A 22,090-nucleotide genomic window follows, 5' to 3' on the forward strand; every position below is an offset into this window, starting at 1 on the left:
TCAGTGGTCATGTAGTCGATTTTTCTATTTTAATGGTATTGTTTTGAAAGCACTTTAGGTTTTACAGAATGAAAGGTGCCATAGAAAATAAATTTTGTTTATTCACCATCATGTCTTGAGAATATTTGCAAGTGAAACAGAGGCTTGAAAAAGGCACATTTGACTGCTACCATGCCTATAAAATAACTTTATTTGGGGTTAATAACATTATTCCCTACTAACATTCCCTCAAATGGATGCAAAACCATCTCCAGTTAACTTCTGAACTATGCCTTGGAGAAGAGAATCACTTTTGCATAAACCACATTATCCAGAATCGGCCTGTCAGGCTTTGGGAATGAGAAGAATGCTATCCACCTCAGTTATTACTAGACTTGTTTGTCTTTCTTTGCTTCTTTTTCCTCCCCCTTTCCATGTCTCCTGGTGCAGGTCACCATGTGCGTGGAACAAGTTTAAAACAGTGATTCGTTTGACAAACAGGCGTAGACAATTACCAGCGCAGCATCTGAAGCGATAAGCCCTTTTATTTTGACAGCTTGTGTGTTGTTTACGTGGAGCCAAAGTGTTTGTGCTCTGAACACTGGAAATATTTCCTTTAACGCAGTGCCTGTTTTGGGAACGCGGGTTTCCCGTCGCCGGGGGTACGAGCGCTCCCGTGCGGGTTTCCAGCCTTCCGCTGCCCTCTCGTGGCACAACCAGCAGTGTCCAGGGAAGCCCTGAGGCCCGTGCCGGAGCCAGCAGCGCCCGCCACGTCCCGCTCTGCAGGGGCCGGTGCAGCGAGGGCAGCGGCGGAGCGGAGCGGGACCGAACCACAGAATCCATCAGGCTGGAGACGCCCTCTGTGCTCACCGAGCCCAACCTGTGACCGAACACCGCCCTGTCAGCTAGACCATGGCACCAGGTGCCACATCCAGCCTTTCCATAAACACCTGCAGGGAGAGGTACGCCACCAGCTCCCTTGGCAGCCCACTCCACCGGGAACAGCGCGCCCGGGGCGCTCCTGCGCCATGCCCGGCCTGTGCCCGGAGCCTCCCAGGAGCCAAGATGGCCTGGAGCGGGCCGGGGGGCGTGGCGGCTGGCCTCGCGAGAACGGCGCCACTTCTCGCGCGGCTCGGGCAGCGCGCGGTTTTTGTTCTCGCGAGGCGGGCGGTGAGGCGGCGCGCGCGGGAGTGGGGCTGCGGCGGGGCAATGGCCGCCCGGGACTGGGGCAGCGGCAGCCGCGGGGCGGCCGCGAGTGACCGCGGGTGACCGCGGGTGACCGCGAGTGACTGTGAGTGACTGTGCGCTCGTTGCAGAACCGCTGGGAGTCGAGATGGAGGAGCAGGCAGAGGCGGCGGTGATCACGCCGGCCATGCTGGAGGAAGAGGAGCGGCTGGAGGCGGCTGGGCTGAAGCAGGAGCAGCGGATGCTGGAGAAGGTGAGGGGCGGCCCGGGGGCGGCAGGGTCCCGCGGGCGGCGGGCTTTGTCAGGGTGTCTGGGGGCCGGGGCCCTGCAGCTCCTTGCGTTTCAAAACAAACAAATGTGAGGGGCTGATAAAGGCCGTGCTGTGGTGTATAAGCGCCTTTTGATCATGCACTGGGGGCCTTCATTTTTCTTTTTGTTTATAAAGGCTAGCGGTGAACTCTTGGACTTAGGGAGAAGCCTGCTGCGTTTTATACGCATTGAAATTTGCAGAGAGATTTTTACCTCTTTGCTTTTGTCGTTCTGAGGCTAAAAATGTGCGGTATAATGCCTGTAAAGTGAGCTGATTTCGAAAGGAGGTAGTAAGTTCGCGTTCTTTTGAATTTCTGTCTGAAACATTAAAGACAAAGCTTTTGTGGTTTTGTTTCTCAAAGTGTACGTAACATATCTTTCCCTCCTTGGTTAGAAAAACCTCACCAAGCAAAAGGCCTGAATAGAGTTCTGCAGATCTTGTCCAGAAATAAGCCTGGTTATATGTTTCTTTCTGTAACAGCTATAGTTTATGCAGAATGATGTAGTCTAGCTGAGAAAACCCAGCTAACCAGGTTAATGCCAGTCCTGCACTCTGCTCCTCCTGCACGCAGTTGTGCGGGAGCTGCCGGTGACCTGGCACTGCTGCCAGGAGAGGCGAATCTGTGATCAGCCTGAGGTGATGTTTGGTTTGGGCACTTGGCTTTTCCTGTGTTACCGGAAAATAAAGGCTGCTTCGGGGAAATGGCACCTCCCCTCCGCAAGTGATGTAATCATTACTGTGCTTCATTTCCCTCTTGCTGAGAATGTTTTCAAACGGTGATGTTAAACACTGGTTGATACGAACCAGTCTGTTTTGGAGTGAGAACATGAGAGTATGATGCTTCTAGACCTGTGCTGATTCCTTATATAGTATTCTGATAACATGTCAATTTGTGTTGTGTTTCAGACATAAGAAATATATGCATGAAAGAACCATTCTCTTAAATACCTTTTGGGGAATTGCATTCTAAAGAATCATAGAATGTTTTGGGTTGGAAGGGACCTTAAGGATCTTGTTCAAGGAACTAATGCTATTACTCAGTATTACAGAGAAATGAGATGAGGGGGTTATTTTCCTATCTTAAGAACTGACACGTTATTCTAAGGGCCTGCAAAATACCAATCTCTAAGGCCTGGAACTAATTTTGATTACTCTTTTCCCTTTCTCTAAGACAAGTTGGGATTTATAAAGGTATGTCTTGATGATGCATTATTTTGTGATACTGTACGTAGAAAGGAATATATAGATTCTCCCAGAAGTCTCATAATATTCTTTGTTGCAAAGAGTAAGGGATGATGTAGCCTGGTGGAACTTCAGGTATTCTTTGATTAGACTAGGAACTCAGAATTTGGAGGTAATACTTCTGAAAGGTAAGGAGAAACCCTTGTAGAGCAAATTTTCTTATTGCACAGGAACTATTGAGAAGAAGACGTGAAATTATAATTTCTTTCACAACGACCACTTCTGTAACGATGCTGTAATGTGGATTTTTTATATTCTCCGTTTCCTGAGAATCCACAGGACTTCCCTCTAGCAAGGATACGGCTCCATTGTCCTGTGTGCTTTATCACCTTTTCCCTGTGCAATCCAGGGCCAGACCAAGGGGATCTGCTGCTGTAGTTACCACGGACTTACTGCGGGGCAGCTTCTGTGTTTCTTATGTTTGTCACTTCGGCAAATGCTCTGCCAGGTGGTTTGTACAGCAGTTCAGCAAAGGAGCTGCCAGTTCTTTTTGAGGGTTAATGGTGAAATACCATTGTGCAAATATGTGTGAGTGTAGAGTGGTGACAGAGTGGAAGGTTTTTGACCTTTTCAGTCAAAAAGGGGAAAAAACCCGCTGTCGTAAGGCTTCAAGGCTTGAGCCAAAAGGCACAGTGACGTGTCATTAAGAGTTAAGTGCTGTTCATCTTTGAGTTTTCTTTTTTCCGCTTGAAATTTTTCAAGTTGGTCGAGGAAACAGGCCTTCAGTTTGGCCAAATAAGAATGCTGTGTTCACTCCAATAAAAAGTGAGCAATAGCAATCTGCTGAAAGAGTAGGTTAGTTTTAATTATAGTCTCTCTTGGCATTACAGTCAAGAGTTGATCTTTCTGAGCTCAGGTACTTGTCATCTGAAGGTAAAAACCTGGATTGGGGAGAGCAGAAACAAAGGAAATCATGATAATGCAATCTCCTCCCCTAGAGAAATTGTGGGGATAGATCTCCCTCTCTTACAAGAACAAGGTGATTGCTACCTGATTGGAATTACTTGGAGAAAATCAAGTTCAGATTTCTGGGCGAATAGACATTCTCCACCTTTTCAGTGTCCCATAGTTTATCCCATGTTTCAGGAAATGTCCCATTTCCCTGCCTGTTAGTGTGTTTAGTTTCAGGAGAGTCCCTTGTTTTTCTGTGTCTTAGCGTGCCCTTCCCCCTGTGTTTCTTCTGAGGGCAATGACATAGATAAGCATCTTGTGAAGCTCTGCATCTTGTCTCTCTGGATTTCTCTTGGAGATGCTAATTTAAAACTTTTCACGGGGGGTTCTTTAGTAGAATCACAATTGTATCTGTAAATGCTTGACGTCTCTTTTTGTTGGCCAGGCTCGAAATTCTTGGGACAGGGAATCAAGTGAAATGCGCTATAAGAGGCTTCAACATTTGCTTGAAAAAAGCAACATCTATTCCAAATTCTTGCTAAGCCAAATGGAAAAGCAGCATCTAGAGGTAGGTGTGTTCTTGTCTCCAGTATTATTAAGGTGCTGTCTGGAGTTTTTTTCCATCCAGCTGTTTGAAGTAAAAATGTTTTTAAGATTGCATTAGTAAGATTAAAATCTGCTGGAACTTACTGCACAGGAATGATGTGATGCTTTACATAGTGTTCAGAATTTGTTCTATAAATTAAAAGATGCATCAAACGTGGAAGAACATGAATTATAATTTAAGTTCACAGTGTAAAGGTGGCCCAGTTCTTTTGGCCTGAGTGCAAAGTAAGCAGAGTAAGTATTTCAAATAAGAACTGAAGTCTAAGGGAGCTAGAAAACATGGAGGGAGGATAGAAGATGCAAAGACTGACAGATAGGAAGTTGAGTAGCCTGTTAGTGTTATTAACTGAAAGCTGAGGATGAGATGTACCTTCAAGATACTAACTTAGGCCTCCCTCAAACAAGTCAGTAAATTACAGTGATCTGAGGCCATGCTCTTCCCAAACAAGAGCTTCCATAAAAGTGTTACGTGTCTTCTTGTTTTTTTTAATCCATGGGCTGCTGAGTTCCTGTCTAGCTTTGTCTTGACTTTCTTAAATGTGCCTTTATGGGCAAGCTTGCAAGAGTTTTTGCTTGAGAGAGAGAGGAAAAAGCAGGAAAAGATTAAGAACAACAACGTTTTCTGAAAAGGGACACTGAAAGACTGCAGGAACCTCCTCTCCAAGATATTTTTCTAGTTGAACTGTCAGCTCGAATTCATGGTTATTGTATTAATAGAATGCATATTTCAGTACTAAATCTTGCAGCATCTAGTAAATACCAAGGTCTTTTAGTCTTTCTTCAGGATCCTTTTTCTTCCAGCAAGTAAAAATAGTAGATGGAATAAAAATGTTAAGTTCTTCAAGACATGAAAGCACTTCTTTGTTGAAGGCATTGTAGGCTGCTAACATTTATGTCTGTTCTGCAATGAATATGTAGTATGTGGAAGCAGGATAAATGGAAAACTTACTGCAGTAGATGTAATCTTCAAGAGTTTGCAATTGGGAATATTTTTGTTCAAATCTTTCTAAATTACTGCATTTAAGTGTTTAAAGTATTTACTGACAAGCAGTTTAGAGCAGTGGCACATTCTTGTCCAAATTCTGCTTTATTGTTTTCAACTAGAGCAAACTTAGTGGATTTGCAAAAACAAAATCTCTAGAGTACGTGGAACTTGGTATTAGCAATGTAATCTATCACTCCTTTAGTGGATAGTACTCTTGTGGGTGCAATGGCAAGATGAGAATTGCATGTGTGGTTTCTATTTTGTTTAGGAACAGAGGAAGAAAGAGAAGTTAGAAAAAAAAAGAGAAATGAGTTTAAAGTCTGCCAAGGTAAGATTAAGTAGTTACTTTATGCAACTTTCTAAATAAAAGTCTGAGAAATTACAATGTTTGTTTTGATCAAGGTAAGTATCAAATTAAGTTTGATTCTCCAGTATTTGACTTGCAGGATCTAGCTAATATACAATATTTATTCAACTGTAGTAAGACTGTTTGAAAGTGCTTAAAAATTGTATACCATGACAGTAATTTTTGGGGAATGCTTTTGACCAGTTATTATTAGGGAAAATGGTTTCAATTTGTCTTGAGGAGTTTTTTGGTTGTTTTAGCAATGATTGCTTTGTTCAGCCAGAATAGTGAATAAGTAACAAGAAAAAATAAGCAGGATTTTTTTGCTGTGTTTTTGAAAACTGTTTATTAGTAGAAATGTTTCAAGAAGCTTTCAATGGCAATGGTTGGAGTCTGATTACATCTTTTTATCTGTGTCATGATGGTTAGAGATGTATAAGATGATGAACCTCTTCCTATGGTTATTTTCTAGGGTCAAAACCCAGTTGATGGCAAAGAGGAGAAATCAGGTAATGTATTGGGCTTTGTCTTTTTTCAGTAGTGGTGGGTTTGATTTCCTTAATGTTTGATGCATTGTAGAAACTCAATTATTATCTTACAGGTGCAAAAAAGAAGAGAGGAAGAGAAGATGGGACATACAACATATCAGAAATTATGTCCAAAGAGGTATGCCTTAACTTAGAAATAGGTTGTCTGGATTTGTGTAGCCCAGCTTTTAATGGGTGAGCCAGTTTCTGTGACATATATATTTTGGAGCACTTCATTCTCATACGTTGCTACCAGATAATATCAGCCATCAGTAGTCTGCCTGTGAGCAGAGATCTTTGTAACAAGCGGTGTTGTCACAGATATCGAGGTTGGATACTCTTGTTTTTTCCTGTCTTTAGGGAGGCAAGCTGTGAAGAGTCTAGGTCACCAGTTGAATTTTCAGCTACCCTTTGTAATAGAAATGTATTATCTGGTGTGTGATCTTGTTTTAGAGTCACTTGTATGATTCATGATGTCGTATGGAAAGCTTTTTAAAGTATGTACAGGTTGAAAGATGAATGAAGAGGTTACATGAAATAGAAATTACAGTTGAAAAGCACATAAGCATGTTGGGTTTTTTTTTTCTATTTGTTTCCAGGAAATACTATCAGTGGCAAAAAAAAGTAAAGTGGAAAATCAGGTATGTTGACACATATTATTGCAGTTTATGAGTGCTAAGCCCAAAGGGAGGGAGGGCTTTTTATACTTTGTAGTTATCTCTAAACTTTACCTGCTACTAAACATCTTTGCTAGTTATTGAAGTCCTGAATCGAAGTTTAGAAAGGTTGTATACGTGAATGCACTTAAATACTTACTTCAGAAATCCAAGGTGAAAACTTTTATTTTTTCAAAAACTGAGTTTGAATGTATTTATACTTTATAGATTGTTAGTAGCTTCAGAAATAAAGGAAATAGGATTTTACAAAAAATATTTCTGTTGGTGTTTAAGACCTTAAGACAGTAATTTTTAAACAGTCAAGTGTGGAGATGACAGGTGAGGACTTTTTTGCTTCTGTAGTTCAAGAGCTGCACGCCCAGTGTGAATTTCTTCCTAACATAGAGCAGCTTACAGAAGGGAAAGCCCTTCTTCTCACAGAACAGAAATAGCTGCATTGAATGCCAGCCTCTGTGGGGGAGGTTTTAAGTCTGTTTACTTTTATGGGTAGAAAATTACAAGGCAAATAGCTTCAGTAGCTGTCATTGCCCTTGAATTCTAAAGGAGAAAAGAATTTATAAAGTCTACTCTTGAGTTGACAGATAACTCACAAGAAGTCTTCGTGTCAGAGACTGAATTACTTCACTGCACATTAAGGCTGGTGTAAATCGGGAGGAAGGATGTCTCAGCAGGCTTTGATGTGCATTGCACTTGTGACATGTTCCTTGACCTTCCTTCTGTAGGATGAAATCTCTCCTGATGACCTGCATCCAGAAGACCTGCAGAAAAATGGAGACTCAAATAGTATCATTAAGGACAGATTGTGTCAAGCTGTACGACACAGTACCCAGCAATTTCTTGATCCAGTGCGAAAATTTAATGGACAACCAGTGCCTTTTCAGCAGCCAAAGATTTTTACTGGTGGTGTCATGAGATGGTACCAAGTGGAAGGCATGGAGTGGCTAAGGGTATGGAGGCAATTGAATTTGGTCAGAATTGCTGCTGATTGGAAACAGGCACAGAGGGGAAGAGATATTAGAAGTCTGTGATCATAGTTGGTACAGGGAAGGTGAAGAGGAGAGAGTTATTTATGATCTTTCATGGCCCAAGAATATGGTATTATGAAAAAGTTGTCAAACAGCAAATAAAATGTTTCAGTGTGGGAAGGATATTGGTGTTTCTAAGCCTTTCTTTAGACTTTCTAGCTGGTGTTCTCCATCTTCCCTTTTTCCAACTATTTTCTTGTTCAACTCAACCTCTCCTTACAAAGAGTTTGTGAAATCACAAGTCTGTATATCCTGCTGAGGGACAGTCTTATTTTTCTCTCTCAAGGGCTTCAATACCTAGCCCAAAGTATTCAAAGACCTGTTACCTTTGCAGGCTTGACACAGAATGAGTTTTTGTTTTTTGAATTTTAGAGTCTTAGCTAGTAATACTAACACAGTGTGTTAAAAAATGTTGTGTCTTGAAATAAAAAGCTATAGGAAATTGCCATCAGAATTACCCACATACATTTTTAACTACTGCCTGTTTCAGTATGCAAGTCAAATTCAAACATTCAAAAGAGTCAAAACTAATTTTAATTCTGCTACTGATCTAATATTTCTCTTAGATTTTTTCTTTCTGTTTTTCCTCCCTACAAGCATACACAGTCTGTTTCAACAGGCTTAGACTCGCCCCTCAAGTGAGTGCCACTAAACTTGCTCACTCACTTCTGTTACTGGAAAGTGAAGACAGGCCTCTTCTGGAGGGAAAACCAGCTTCCTTAGTTGTGCCCTCAGTTACAATAACCTTTTCATGTATCCTTCTTGAATAGCAGAGAGTGGCCAAGGAGCACTTGCGTGTCTTTCTGTTGCTTGTGAGAGGTTGCTGGGTTATTTGTCAGAGCATGCAGTGTCTGCACAAGGAGCTTTGGCTGGAGCAGGGGGCTGTGCTGGTGAGGAAGTGCAGCTTTTTCTTGTGCTGAGGTAGCTACAGGAGATCTATGCCTACAGAAGTTCTGTGAATAGACACCACTGAAATGTCAGCCCAGTCATTTGGTCTTTTGGAGAGCAGAGCTCAGTGAAATTTTGGAGCTGGCATGACTAAAATCTTGGGTAATGTGAGCTGTACTTGCAGTTAAAGTGCCTTCTGATGCCACACTAAGTTACATACTTTCCTTTGATACTGTTCTGGGTTTTGTGCCTTAGTTAGGGACTTGGTTGGCTAGGAATGCATACATCTGTATGAGAATATCTGGCATTCACAAGATGCTTGTTCTATTTTTATAATAGAATCATCTTCTTGTGTAACATAAAATGGGTCTAATAGAGAGTTTCCACAGGTGTTATATTCCTAAAGATCTTTGTTTTCCAAATGTGTGTTGATTATTTCACATTTACCTTTATTTATTTGTTTTTTTTAAGATGCTTTGGGAAAATGGCATTGATGGCATTTTAGCTGATGAAATGGGGCTGGGGAAGACAATCCAGTGTATTGCAACAATAGCACTGATGGTGGAGCGAGGGGTCCCTGGTCCATTCTTAGTATGTGGTCCTTTGTCTACTCTTCCAAATTGGATGTCTGAATTCAAGAGGTTTACTCCAGAGGTAAAAGAAATAATGACTTTTCTTCTTCTTCCTTAGGTTTAGAAGCACAAATAGTTTAATTTCTATTCTAATTATTTGCCTTGAAACTTTTTCTATGTACAACATCATTTTAATTGGAGTTGTTTATGTGATCACTACAAACTGTGCTGTGACTTGCTATGTGTTTACAGCCTTCTTGTCAGATATCTCAGTATTTCTGCTGTCTTCTCATTAGCTTAAAATGAGCATTGTAGTCCTGACTAACAGCCTCTTTTTTACAGATTCCACTGATGCTCTATCATGGAACTCAGAAGGAGCGTCGTAAGCTGATCCGTAAAATCCACGGAAGACAAGGATCGCTGCAGATCTACCCTGTGGTCATTACTTCCTTTGAAATAGCAATGCGAGACAGAAATGCCCTGCAGGTATCCAAGTGCTCTTAGCCCTAGGACTGTGTTGTACCCCAGTACTTAGAGCAGTGCGTTTGAACACGGTAAAAAACCCCCACATGCTGCCTGTACAGAAAGTTTCATACTGTAGCACGTATATTGGCATTCACTTCTGTTTCCTTGGTGTAGTAGCTCTGCAATTTAATGCTTAAGTTCTTCAAACAAAACATTATTCTAAAAGCAGTTACAGCATACCTGCTCATTTTATTACCTTCCTGTAGGTGATGGTTAAGGATGTTTAGAGTAAAAACTATACTTAGTGTATAAATATTGTGGTTAACATCACAGTGCTTGTTTCAGCAAGATGGGCTTCTTGTAGCAGTTTGGTTTTAACCATCTTAAGTTTTCTGAAAGGCAGTCACCATGAAGCAGATGTGTGGCATTAACTGTTTGGGGTCAGCTCTGTTAGTCTGGCAAAGTGAAAAACAGTAAATAGAACCTTTGTAACAGGCAGTATCAAACAGTCTTAATAGTGCTCTTTAATTAATCTGCCACCCGTTTTGATGGAATAAACCTAAAATTTACTGAAATACCCTTTATTTTCATAGAGCTGCTACTGGAAATACCTGATAGTAGATGAAGGTCACAGGATTAAAAATATGAACTGCCGCCTTATCAGAGAATTGAAACGATTTAACACAGACAATAAACTCCTGTTGACTGGCACTCCCCTGCAAAACAACTTGGCAGAGCTTTGGTCATTGCTTAACTTCCTGTTGCCCGATGTGTTTGATGATTTGAAAAGGTAGGTTGCAGTCTGATGGTGGAAACTATTTCTGTTTGTTCTGTTTGAGTATTATTATGAGTCATTAAAAATTAAACTATCAGCATGTGAAGAGCTATTTTATGGCATGGTTGTAATTCAGTATGATTATTTGGTGGCAAAGGCCTTGAAATGTGTCTTGCCTCACACTTAGTTGTTTCAGAAAGGAGGGAATTGTCATTTTTCTGGATAGTGGAAGCTCAGCTGTGAGCATTTGCAGAGAGATGTTTGTTTTGTCACAAGTGCCTGGTGCTGCCTTGAGATTCTCAAAGGTGCTGGATGAAGCTGTGTGAGGCTGGCAGGCACAGGATCCACAGATCCTTTTCTGCAGCAGTAGGGGGGTCAGGTGGAAGAGCATTGCCAAAACAGTGTTTAGACTAAATTTTGGAAAAAGCTATAACCTAGATGGAATATAAAAATGATAATGAATATTCCAACTACTACAAGTATTTTTACAAATCACATAAAACCTCAAGCTTCTGAATTGACAGATATATTTCAGAAATTCCTCCAGTTCACCTTCTGTTCATGATGGATGTGAGTGCTTTATTTTTTTTAATCACAGGATAAGAGAAGAATAGATACTAAAATAATGAATAGCTATGAAGTAAGCTATTTTTTCCCTTGCTTTGTTTTTATAGCTTTGAATCCTGGTTTGATATTACCAGCATTACAGAAACTGCTGAAGATATTATTGCTAAAGAAAGGGAGCAAAACATCTTGCACATGCTGCATCAGGTTTTCATTTATCCTTCATTTTGTATTTTTTATAATATAGTTGTAGCATTGACCATTTGTCTCATGAAATGTGTCAAAATCTTGTTTGTGATGCTGAATTCTGGTCTGAGATTTTTATTGTGGCATTTCTGGACTGAGACTTGTGGGTTGTTTTTTTCAATCTTTACAACACTTAAAAATGCTAAAGTAACAATATATCTCTTTGATAGCCACTCATTTTTATTCTTGGAACTGAATGAAGTTTAGTCAAACTTTATTGCAGTTACAGAATTTCATTCACCAAGAGATTTAATCAGTGTATTCATTTTGTTAAAAGATAACTGAGGGAACTTACCTAACTTTAGGTGTTGAGCAGAGAACCTTTTGACAAACTAGTTATATAATATGGCTATCTTCAAATTTACATTTAAAGCTCTTTTTTTTAAGAGAGTGTGTGGAAGTAAATGCTTACTTCCACCTATCTTTTTTCCATTATCAGCTGATGGTGAGGGATCTGAGCTGCATCTTCTATGTATAATTGTTGATGACAATTTATTTTTTTGGTTAAAGGTTTTGGGAGTTTTCAGAAAAACTTGATTTAAGAAATATAACAAAATGAGCAGTTTTGTAATAAGATGACTTTCAGTTACTGGAATTTGTAAGAAAGGTCTGCAATGTAGTTACTACTGCACCCCTACTAAGCACTTCAGAATTTATAAAATGCCAGTGGGTGTGTTGTTTCAACACGTTAGTACCAGCATGTGCATGAAAACGTTGAGTAGGCATACATAATAAAAAACTAAATATACGTGGAAATTACCTCTCTTGCTTTAAATTGGCAAAATAGCATTACATCAGTAGGCCTGCTTCTGTGTTGATGTCTTGTTTTATTTTTTTTAAACTAGTTGTGTTGACAGCTTTGAGTAATTGTAGCATCTGCTCTCCCTTTCAGATTCTGACACCTTTCTTGCTGAGAAGGCTGAAATCGGATGTTGCCCTTGAGGTTCCTCCTAAACGAGAAGTTGTGGTGTATGCGCCGCTGACAAAGAAGCAGGAAACGTTCTATACTGCCATTGTCAATCGCACCATTAGGAAACTGCTTGGAAATGATGAGGTAGCTACTGATCAGAACGTTAGAAATGTGCTTGCTTTTAATAGTTTGTATGCAAAACCATATTCATTATCATTGTAACTAAACCTGCTTTTATTCTTAAATTCTTAGCCCAATCCATTTGTTATCTACAGTGGCAGCTACTGTGATAGGCCTGTGGCACAGAAGTAAAACAATATAAGTGTAAATACGTTCTTGATTACTTGTAGTTTGGGAGGGAAAGAGCACTGTTATCAAAGAGGTGACAATTTCAGCTTAGAATCAGTAAGATATGAATGCAGCCTTTTAAAATCAAATAGAAACTTTCAAACTATACAGTTGCACACCTTTACAATTTGACTGCATATTCTCCATAGCCAAAACTTAAGCTGCTGAGTTAAATGCTTGTTATGCTGTGCATAGGCGTTGCATGAGGCACATCACTGAGGCCTCTTTTCAGTTTTGAGAGTTCTTGGATGAGCACAGGCCTTTGATTGTGAAGCTGGCTGCTGTTGATGGCAATGTTCTCATTTCCCACAGGAGGAAGTGGTTGAGTTGAGCTCTACAGGCCGACCAAAACGCCGCAGTCGGAAAGTGGTTGATTATTGTGAGGAGCATAATGATTCACCGAATGACTTGGAAAAATTAATCAGCAAAATGCAAGAGGAAGTAGAACATGAAAGGTGCCTGTCTTGAAAGACTTTGTTTTTCCTTGTACTATCTCCCTCCTCATTTGCTTCCAGAGTTTTGCTTACTGAAATTGATCAGGAAGAATGACATTTAGTTATTCACTATCCTTGTAGCTTTATGGTTTGTTTCTTTCATTTTACCTAGTATTCACTGAGCCATGATAGCAATGATTATTGTACCATCACTCACTGGCTTATTAGAGTTACAGTTAACTTCAGGACTCAGTTGTGGTTTAACCCCAGGCAGCAGCCAAGCACCACACAGCTGCTTGCTCACAGCTCCATCAGTGGGGCTGGGGAGAGAAACAGAAGGGTAAAAGCTGGAAAACCTGTGGTTTGAGATAAAGGCAGTTTAATAGGGAAGGCAGAAGCTGCACATGCAAGCTAAGCAAAACAAGGAATTCATTCACTGCTTCCCATGGGCAGGCAGGTGTTCAGCTATTCACAGGAGAAGAGGACCCCATCATGCATAGCAGTTGCTTGGAAGGACAAACACTGTCACTCCAAGTGTTCTCCACTTCTTCCTTCTGTTGGTGGCTCTAAATTGGTTGAAAGTCCCTTGGGCATAAGGAAAATCTTCAGGTTGAAAAGCATTTATTCTGCTAGATTTTTCTTCTAGTCCGGTGTAGCCTGTGAGCTGATTCTGTCACAACTTAGGTATTCCTCCCCAAGAAATCTGACCATGTGGTCTGGTGATGGCTTGCTTCTGTGCCCTTTCCTGCTGACTGCTCTTTTTTATTTTACAGCAATAATGGCAAACAGTTACACCTTCGTTGCCAGCTGTGGCACTCTTAAATTCAGTTTCGTCTGGTAATAGCTTTACAAACTATAAGGGATTTTGAGGACATGTCACAGCGTGTGACTCCATTGCTTGATTTTGTTTTAGGGATTTTTTTCTTACAGTTATTTGTAGCATAATATGGGGACACTTTCAGTACTAATAAGATTTATCTTTTCAAGGCCAGTGGTAGAAGTGAGCAGTCCCATGGATTCTGAGGTGAACCTTAAACTGCAGAATATTATGATGTTATTGAGGAAGTGTTGTAATCACCCCTACCTTATTGAGTATCCTTTGGATCCTGCGACACAACAATTCAAGGTACACATTTTAAAAGCAATAGAGAAAATTCATTCCAGGCATTAAAAAGCAATAGACTGGGAGCTGATGGCAGCAAAGAATGACCTTTTCAATGTATTTGGCATACACCTCCTGTTGAATTCAGCAGTATACTGAACCGTTATTTGAAACTTCCTGCAGCAGCAGTTGCAGGGATCTGTTCAGCTGCTGTGCCCATTCAGCATTCGCACGGTGGCGTTCTTCATTGTGCCAGTGCTCTTCTGCTTGTGGAGAGTTACTCATTCAAAGAGTCACTGGCTTCCTTTGACTCCAGGTGCTTTAGGGGCTGCCTCAAGATCACCTCGGTTATTTTTCAAAACAAATGCTAACCTTGGTGAACTGTTCATGGAGTAAATTGTACAGGCTGCAGGAGGTGCAGTGGTAACGTTTAAGTGTGAGTTGTTGAAGAACAGAACCAAGTACAAGAGTCATCTGCTCAGAGAATACAGCATTCTTCCTCAAAAGCAAAAAAATCAAAGTTATGTCACAAAGACCAGCTGGTACTTTAATGTACACAAAGCAGATGGAAATACAGGAAAGTATGAAATAATTTTGAATTGAATGAATCTTGAAGAACTGAAAGTTGCTTGCACATTCTAAATGTAGATTTGTGGGCATGTGTAGTCATGTTTCCTATTTGGTGAGTGAAAACATATCCTGCTGTACTCCAGAGTATGCTGTTGAAGTGTATCAATGTAAAGTCAGTGCATAAAAAGCAGATTCCCCAGTCAGGGAAGTGAGGGAAAATTAGTATGTAGAAAATGGAGACTGTTTGACAGCTGACACCACCCACAGGAGTTAGTACTTGCTGAGGAAAATGTATTTGTAATTACCACGGTGGCTGCTGTATGTTTCAGATCTTAGAAGTTTCTACATCCCTGCCCTTAGCCCATGGCAAAAACTAGATCTAAGCTCTCTTGAAGAGGGGTTTAAGGCAGCAGTGTGAAAACTTGCTGTGAACTTCTACTGCTTGGCTGATGTGTAATAACTTGTTCAGCGGTGTCTCTGTGTGTCCAGTAGGTGGAAGCCTTGTGCCTTAATTACAAGCTGGAAAAGAAACAGCAGCACTATTCCATGAGGAAAAAATAAAAACATGAGGGTTTCTCCTTCCAGAAATGGGGTGAAAAGTAATTAGTTTTAAAAAGTAATTATTTGAGCATATGAAATGGTAGGGTTCAGTTTAGTTTCATTGTGCTTTAAGTGATTCAATGTTGTTTGCTAAAATTGACATTACTTTCAGTATTTTGGCTTTTAGTTAAGAAAATGGTGCACACTTGTTTCAGTGAGATTTCAGACAGCTTTTGTTGATGCTTCTGAGTTGGGGAAGCCATTGGTCTCCTTCCCTCCTAATATATGATCCCCTCTTCCCTGTTCTAAGGTTGATGAAGATCTAGTAAAGAATTCAGGCAAATTTCTACTCTTGGACCGAATGCTTCCAGAACTTAAAAAGAGAGGACATAAGGTAAAGCTAAAGATTATTGGAGGGATGAGATACAGTCATCAACTTATGAACAAAAAATGTTATTAAGGAATCTTTCTGGTTTTGTAGGTCTTGTTGTTCTCACAAATGACTAAAATGCTTGACATTTTGATGGATTACTGTTACCTGAGAGGCTTCAAATTCAGTCGATTGGATGGCTCTATGTCCTACTCAGAGAGAGAAGAAAATGTAAGTTGATGGACATGCCCTGTGAGAACATTAGCAAATTCTGCTTTTGCTGTGACACTGGGATATGATTTTGCACGGCACTTGGCCTTTAATAGGCAAAACACCTCTGTGCTGAAAACTCATCTGTCTTATCTGCAGTATCTGCAGCTCAGAAATACTGAATCAGTAGTGTGCTGCTAACCATTACCATGAGGTATGCCTAAAATGCAGTGCTTCTTAAAACCTCTGACAACTTGTGTTGTATCTTCTGTATTCATCTTCTTAAACAGGTCTCTCAAAATAAAACATTAGCCATGTTATGTTTGGTCCATCTACTTTTTTTTAATAGATGAAATCTCTTCCAGATGCATCAATTTAACACTGACCCTGAAGTCTTCCTGTTCTTAGTGAGCACAAGAGCTGGAGGCCTGGGCATTAACTTAACCGCAGCAGACACAGTTATCATATATGACAGTGACTGGGTATGTTGACAGATTGTTCACCTTGTGATGTGTGTCAGAAAATGCTTTCTCTTGCTGCTTTTGATCATCATTTACCAACCCATTATGGTATAGACCATTTCTATAACTTCAGTGAGGTGTAATACAAAGGTACTAGTAGCATGTGCAGACATTTTGTGTGTGAAATAATACAGCCTCATTTGAAAAGTCCTGGGATAAGCTTAAGAGTCAAGAGAGGAAGAGTTCTATTATGCCATGTCTCTTCTGCTTCTGCACTGACTGAGCTCTCCACTAAAAATGCTGCATATGTGGTATGCCCTTTAAGAAAAAGGTTAATGACGTAACTAAATTGTTACTGATTCATTTCTTTATCTGCTCAGAACCCCCAGTCAGACTTGCAGGCCCAAGACAGGTGTCACAGAATTGGTCAGACAAAGCCAGTAGTTGTTTATCGTCTCGTGACAGCAAATACTATTGACCAGAAGATTGTGGAGAGAGCTGCTGCCAAGAGGAAGCTGGAGAAGCTGATAATCCATAAAAGTTAGTATCTTTCTCTTAGGATTTCATGTCAACATGTGTTGATTCTTTAAATCTCTTAAGCTGTAACAAATTTCACTATCCTGTTTGCCCTTGTCCAGTGTGTTATAACCACAGAAGTCCAGTCCTGTTTGAACAATTGGCCAGTGATAAATAGAACAATAGTCCTTGGGTTTGTGTACAGAACATTGGTGATTCTTGTGGTGTTCTTGATTATGTGGCTTGTCATACTCAAAAGTCTTTAGAATGTGATTGCTTTGAAGTGACCCTTTTGGGGATGAGTTTTCCTTGTACAGATCCTATAGGAGTCCTGCTTTGCTTTTTGTAGCTTACTGTGTGACATTCGGACTGCAGCTCCTTATTTATAGCAATTTCCAAACATTAAGCTCACTTGAAGAATTGCAATTCTTTTAACTTGGCTTCTGAACAATAACTAGTTTTATATTAAACTTCAGAGGAAGTTAGAAACATCTCATCATTTTTGTATTCTCATATTGAGGGGGAAAAAAGACCACACCTCTGTCTACTGCACAGTCAGGCCTAAGCTGTGGTTTGCCTCTGGCTCTAGATGATGTTAGCTAATCTTTGAAAATAACTTTATCCTAGCATTAGTCTTCGTAATCTTTTTGCACTGCTGCCAGGGCTGCCTCTGTATAGGCATGTTATTGACTAGTACACTTTCTTGGTTTGGTTTCGTTTTTTTAATTATTTGATAATGGTCCAAATTGAAGTTAAAACCCCAGCAGCAAGATGAGCACATGAGCAAGATGAGCACAGAATGGGATCTAATAGATGACTGCCATGTACTGAGGCAGCCCTGGAGAGTGGGACTACTTGTACTGGAAGGAAGCTAGGTGTCAATGCCTTCAGTGTTGCAGTAAGTTCAATATTTATCTTGGCATCTGTTGGTGTATCACATGTAAATCTTGCAGCTTAGGTAGGGGTCTCACTTCAGGAGCCTTTGGATTCCTTGTGTAAATATAAAGCTGATGTTATGGATCCTGTTACTGTGAATATCTAAAAAGTGTTGGAACTTTGGAGAAGTAAATGAGGAAGGAATATCACAAAACTAACCGTGTAGGGTATATACAGTACAAATACTGGAGCTTAAGAGCTGGGATTTGTTACAAAACAGTGATTTTTTTTTTTTTCCTTTTCCTTTTCCTTTTCCTTTCCTTTTCTTTTCTTTTCTTTTCTTTTCTTTTCTTTTCTTTTCTTTTCTTTTTCTTTTCTTTTCTTTTCTTTTCTTTTCTTTTCTTTTCTTTTCTTTTCTTTTCTTTTCTTTTCTTTTCTTTTCTTTTCTTTTCTTTTCTTTTCTTTTCTTTTCTTTTCTTTTCTTTTCTTTTCTTTTCTTTTCTTTTCTTTTCTTTTCTTTTCTTTTCTTTTCTTTTCTTTTCTTTTCTTTTCTTTTCTTTTCTTTTCTTTTCTTTTCTTTTCTTTTCTTTTCTTTTCTTTTCTTTTCTTTTCTTTTCTTTTCTTTTCTTTTCTTTTCTTTTCTTTTCTTTTCTTTTCTTTTCTTTTCTTTTCTTTTCTTTTCTTTTCTTTTCTTTTCTTTTCTTTTCTTTTCTTTTCTTTTCTTTTCTTTTCTTTTCTTTTCTTTTCTTTTCTTTTCTTTTCTTTTCTTTTCTTTTCTTTTCTTTTCTTTTCTTTTCTTTTCTTTTCTTTTCTTTTCTTTTCTTTTCTTTTCTTTTCTTTTCTTTTCCTCTTTCCATCTTGTGCTTCTGTTACATTGAAGAAAGTTGCTTAGGAAGCTGTATTTTTCTTGTATCACTACTATGGCAACTTGAGACCTGCACTAGTTTAATACCATATGTTTAGTGAAACTGAAAGCTAAAAGGTAGAGACAGCGTTACTAATAATGCATGAAAGGACTTGGAGCATGTGTGTCACTGCTGTAGATGTTAAGGGGGGAGAGAATCCTACAGCTCAGACCACTCTGGAACTTGAATCTGATTTGCACTTCACAGATAAACTCAGAGTTCTTGAAGGGAGATGGGAAAGGCGGTGGGTAGGATTTCTGAAACCAGTGTACAGGAAGGAAGATAAGTGTGATGAAAGGAATCAGTGAAGACACATTAATAAAATGAGTACTTAGTTGATAAAAACTGAGGAAACTTGGCACAGAACTGCAAGTCTTGTCAGTCTCCTTTAAATTGTAAGACCGAGCTTAACTTCATCCATGCTCAGCTTTGGTTAGATAATAATCTTGTGTAATGTTTTTTACAGTTGGACTGACATTCAGATTAGCTGTAAATAGATGCTGTAAATAGTCTCAAAAAAGCAGCCTGTGTCAGGGTTTTACTTTGTCCTCTGTCTGTTTCTGACTATTCTCTCTGCAAACCACATCTTTCACATATTTCCTGTCTTGTGGTTAATGCTACTTACTTTGTTTTAACCAGCTTACAATACAAAGGGAACAAACTTCAGCATCCACCATCTAACTTTATTTACAGTGTTTTTACTGTAAGTAGAACTAACAGCTTTTCTGCTCTGTGCATGTGGGCATGTTGAATTGGTGTTTCAATCAGTTCTTCTGCATACTACATCTATATCTACATGCATACACATTATAGCAAGTGAAAGGCCTGCATGCAAACCTTCGTATACCTCTGAGTTTGTCTCTCTTAGTGTGAGGTGTGTTTATCTGAAGGCTAAAACAATGAAACCTAACATTAGTTTTGATGTTCAGCAGTAATTTGTTCCAGTCTCTGTGTGCTTTCTTAAAATTTATTCTTTCTACAGATCAGTTTAAAGGTGGCAAATCTGGTCTAGCACAGTCGAAAAGCTGCCTGGACCCTCAGGAATTAATAGAATTACTGAAATCCAGAGACTATGAGAGGTATGCAGATTTCATATTTTCTTGGACCATGAGTTTGTCACTTGTAACTTGCAAGCAGCTGTCCAAAGCTCTCTCATCTTATGAAGTGGTGTGTGGATCTTCATAGAGGAAAGAATGTCCCGGGGATTCTGCTACATGGGAAAACTGACTTTATGCAATACTAACATGTTTTTATCTGTATTGAGAGATTATTTCTTCTTTAACAGGGAAGTAAAAGGATCTAAAGAAAAAGTAATCAGCGATGAAGATCTAGAGTTACTTTTGGATAGAAGTGATCTTATTGGTAAGTCTGAGTTTTTATGTTTTCTTTATTCTGTTCAACAGTAAATTCATATTTTATAAGAGTCTGTGTGTGCAAAAAACTGCCATAGCTTCATTTCCCTACAGCTGTGTTGTCTGTTTGACAAAGGACCCTTTGGTCCCTTTGTTGACATTTTTAATATGGTTTGCTGTAGAAGAACTAACAGAACTTACACAAAAGTATTCCAGAAAACCACGTTCAGGCGTGCTGTACCCTGAGCATTCTGTGAATGATAAGCATGCATTAGGAGGTGTTCTGCAAAGCAGCTTTCAAGGAGAGTTGCTGTAATTGATCAAAATAGAAATTACTCTCAGGAAAGATTTATTCCAGCCAACTTAAAAATGTACTTTGATGCTGTCATAATACAAAATACATTTATCTAACATTGTCTAACATTTTTGGGGGAAAGAAGTCTAACATTTGGAGGAAAGAAATCAAGCTTTTCAGAGTTCTTTTGGCTTGTCAGTGGATCATCTATTTGCCAAAAAACCCCAAACAAACCACAACTCTTTTTTGAGGTTGTCTGCAAATTCTACTCCTTGATCAGGCCAAGATATTGAAAAAACCCGTAGCTTTCCTGAGAGGAAAAATTCTTGTCCAGTTCACAGATCTAGAATGCTTTTATATGATTAATAGATTTAGTATGCCTTGTTTCCCCCAGCGTCTTTAGCAGAACAAGACTCCAAGTAGATACAGGAACAAAAGCCCCAGCCATTACAGAATTTAGAAGTAAAAATTTTAGCCTTAAATAAGTATGCTGTGTGTAATCTGTGTAAAATTAATTTGCCTTAGGAAACTTGTGCAACGTTTTAGATAATTCAGGAAAAGAATTTTAGGCATTGTTCTGTAAAACTCCTTATTCCAGTTAACTGACTGATAATAGAGAAGAAGAAAATTATTCTTGATGAATGGGTAATAAGATCTGTATCTTTCCAAATTCTGACTGTGAAACAATTGAATTTCTCTTTCCGAGCTGAAGAAGGTGCTGCTTGTCTTGTGTTATTAGTGTGCAACATATTTATTGTGGTTGCTTTTTTTCTTCTTTGCTATGCTAATCAAAATTAATAGAATAAAGTTATCAAAAAATGTAAATACAAAGATATTAGTTTGGCATCATATACTGAATATTTGCTATAGCTAACTGCAGTTAATGCTTTAGAAAGCGAAATGCCAGCTCCCACCCTGGTAAGCCATAATTACTAAATTTATAAAAATATAATACTTTTTTCATTGGCTTAATATTCACTGGAAGGGCAACAAAGTGATGGCAATTGCCAGGAAAACAAGTTTGCAGGTCTTTGAATTTTTGAAAAGAATATTACTTATCAGAGCTGTAACTTTATGTTTCTCCTGGTAATTTAACTAAAAATGTTTTCTGGGTATTTTTTTCAGGAAAATTAGACTAGTTCAGGCAGCTCTTAGAACTGCTTTTCTCCATTCACATTTAGCCAGAGGTGTTGCAATTTTTTTTCTAAAAGCATACATCTGAAAAATATTTTCAAACACAAATTTTTAGTAGCCAACTGTTGATGAAGGAGCAAAATGGTTTTATCAGCTTGTTCTTCAACTCTGCAAAATGGTTTTGTCAACTTTGTTTTCCAAATCTGTTTTCTACTACACCTGTTATTGTTGACTTTTGATTTGTTTTAATCTTAGAGCAAATGAAGACCTCTGAAAAAATGAAAAAGGAAAAAATAGGTGTCTTCAAAGTCCTAGAAGAGTCATCAGAGTCCAGTGGAGAATGTGTGTTTTAATAAGCGTGGCCTCTAAGTAATCTCTCAGATCTTCCAGAGGCGTCACTTTTGCTTACTGGTCCTTGATGCTGACTTTCCTTAAGGCTTTATTCAAATCCCTTGTGTTCTTCCAGTGAATTTTAACATGTTCTAGAGTATAATGCAGGTGATAGTTATAGCTTTAGTAGGCTTTCATGAAGAAGTAAGAAAATGAGCATGTTTCACATTTGCAGCTAGTTCTTGTGCTCAGTGGTATAAACTGGCAAATTTGTTAAGAAAAATCTTCCTGTGGAAGTTCTAAATCCCTGTTTTTTGGTTGTTTTTTTAAGTATGGTACCAATTAGAGTTTTATTTGGAAGGGAGAGAACGTGCCATTAAAGCCATTTGTGTAGCTTCTGTTTTTAAGTTCTGCAAATTATTTTGGTTAAATAAATACCTGGTTTGTTCTAAAA

At 39.1% G+C, this 22,090-nt stretch overlaps 1 protein-coding gene across 2 annotated transcripts; it reads left to right on the forward strand.

Moving 5' to 3' along the window:
* The first annotated feature begins 508 nt into the window (after positions 1-508).
* Positions 509-22,090, forward strand: HELLS (helicase, lymphoid specific). 2 transcript variants are annotated; one of them, XM_063405795.1, is made up of 22 exons: positions 509-941; positions 1,296-1,417; positions 4,053-4,175; positions 5,467-5,526; positions 6,017-6,053; positions 6,146-6,210; positions 6,671-6,712; positions 7,471-7,695; positions 9,133-9,315; positions 9,576-9,719; positions 10,292-10,488; positions 11,148-11,244; positions 12,176-12,337; positions 12,854-12,996; positions 13,963-14,101; positions 15,498-15,581; positions 15,669-15,788; positions 16,133-16,249; positions 16,609-16,768; positions 19,508-19,604; positions 19,811-19,887; positions 21,562-22,090. In XM_063405795.1, the coding sequence occupies exons 2-22, from the start codon at positions 1,313-1,315 to the stop codon at positions 21,657-21,659; spliced, it is 2,475 nt and encodes an 824-aa protein (XP_063261865.1). In that variant the 5' UTR covers positions 509-941; positions 1,296-1,312; the 3' UTR covers positions 21,660-22,090. The 2 variants fall into 2 exon arrangements, with proteins under 2 accessions (XP_063261865.1, XP_063261864.1); XM_063405794.1 differs by lacking the exon at positions 509-941 and adding an exon at positions 1,131-1,149.

The sequence above is a fragment of the Prinia subflava genome, chromosome 9 (genome assembly GCF_021018805.1).
Source record: "Prinia subflava isolate CZ2003 ecotype Zambia chromosome 9, Cam_Psub_1.2, whole genome shotgun sequence".
Taxonomy (NCBI): domain Eukaryota; kingdom Metazoa; phylum Chordata; class Aves; order Passeriformes; family Cisticolidae; genus Prinia; species Prinia subflava.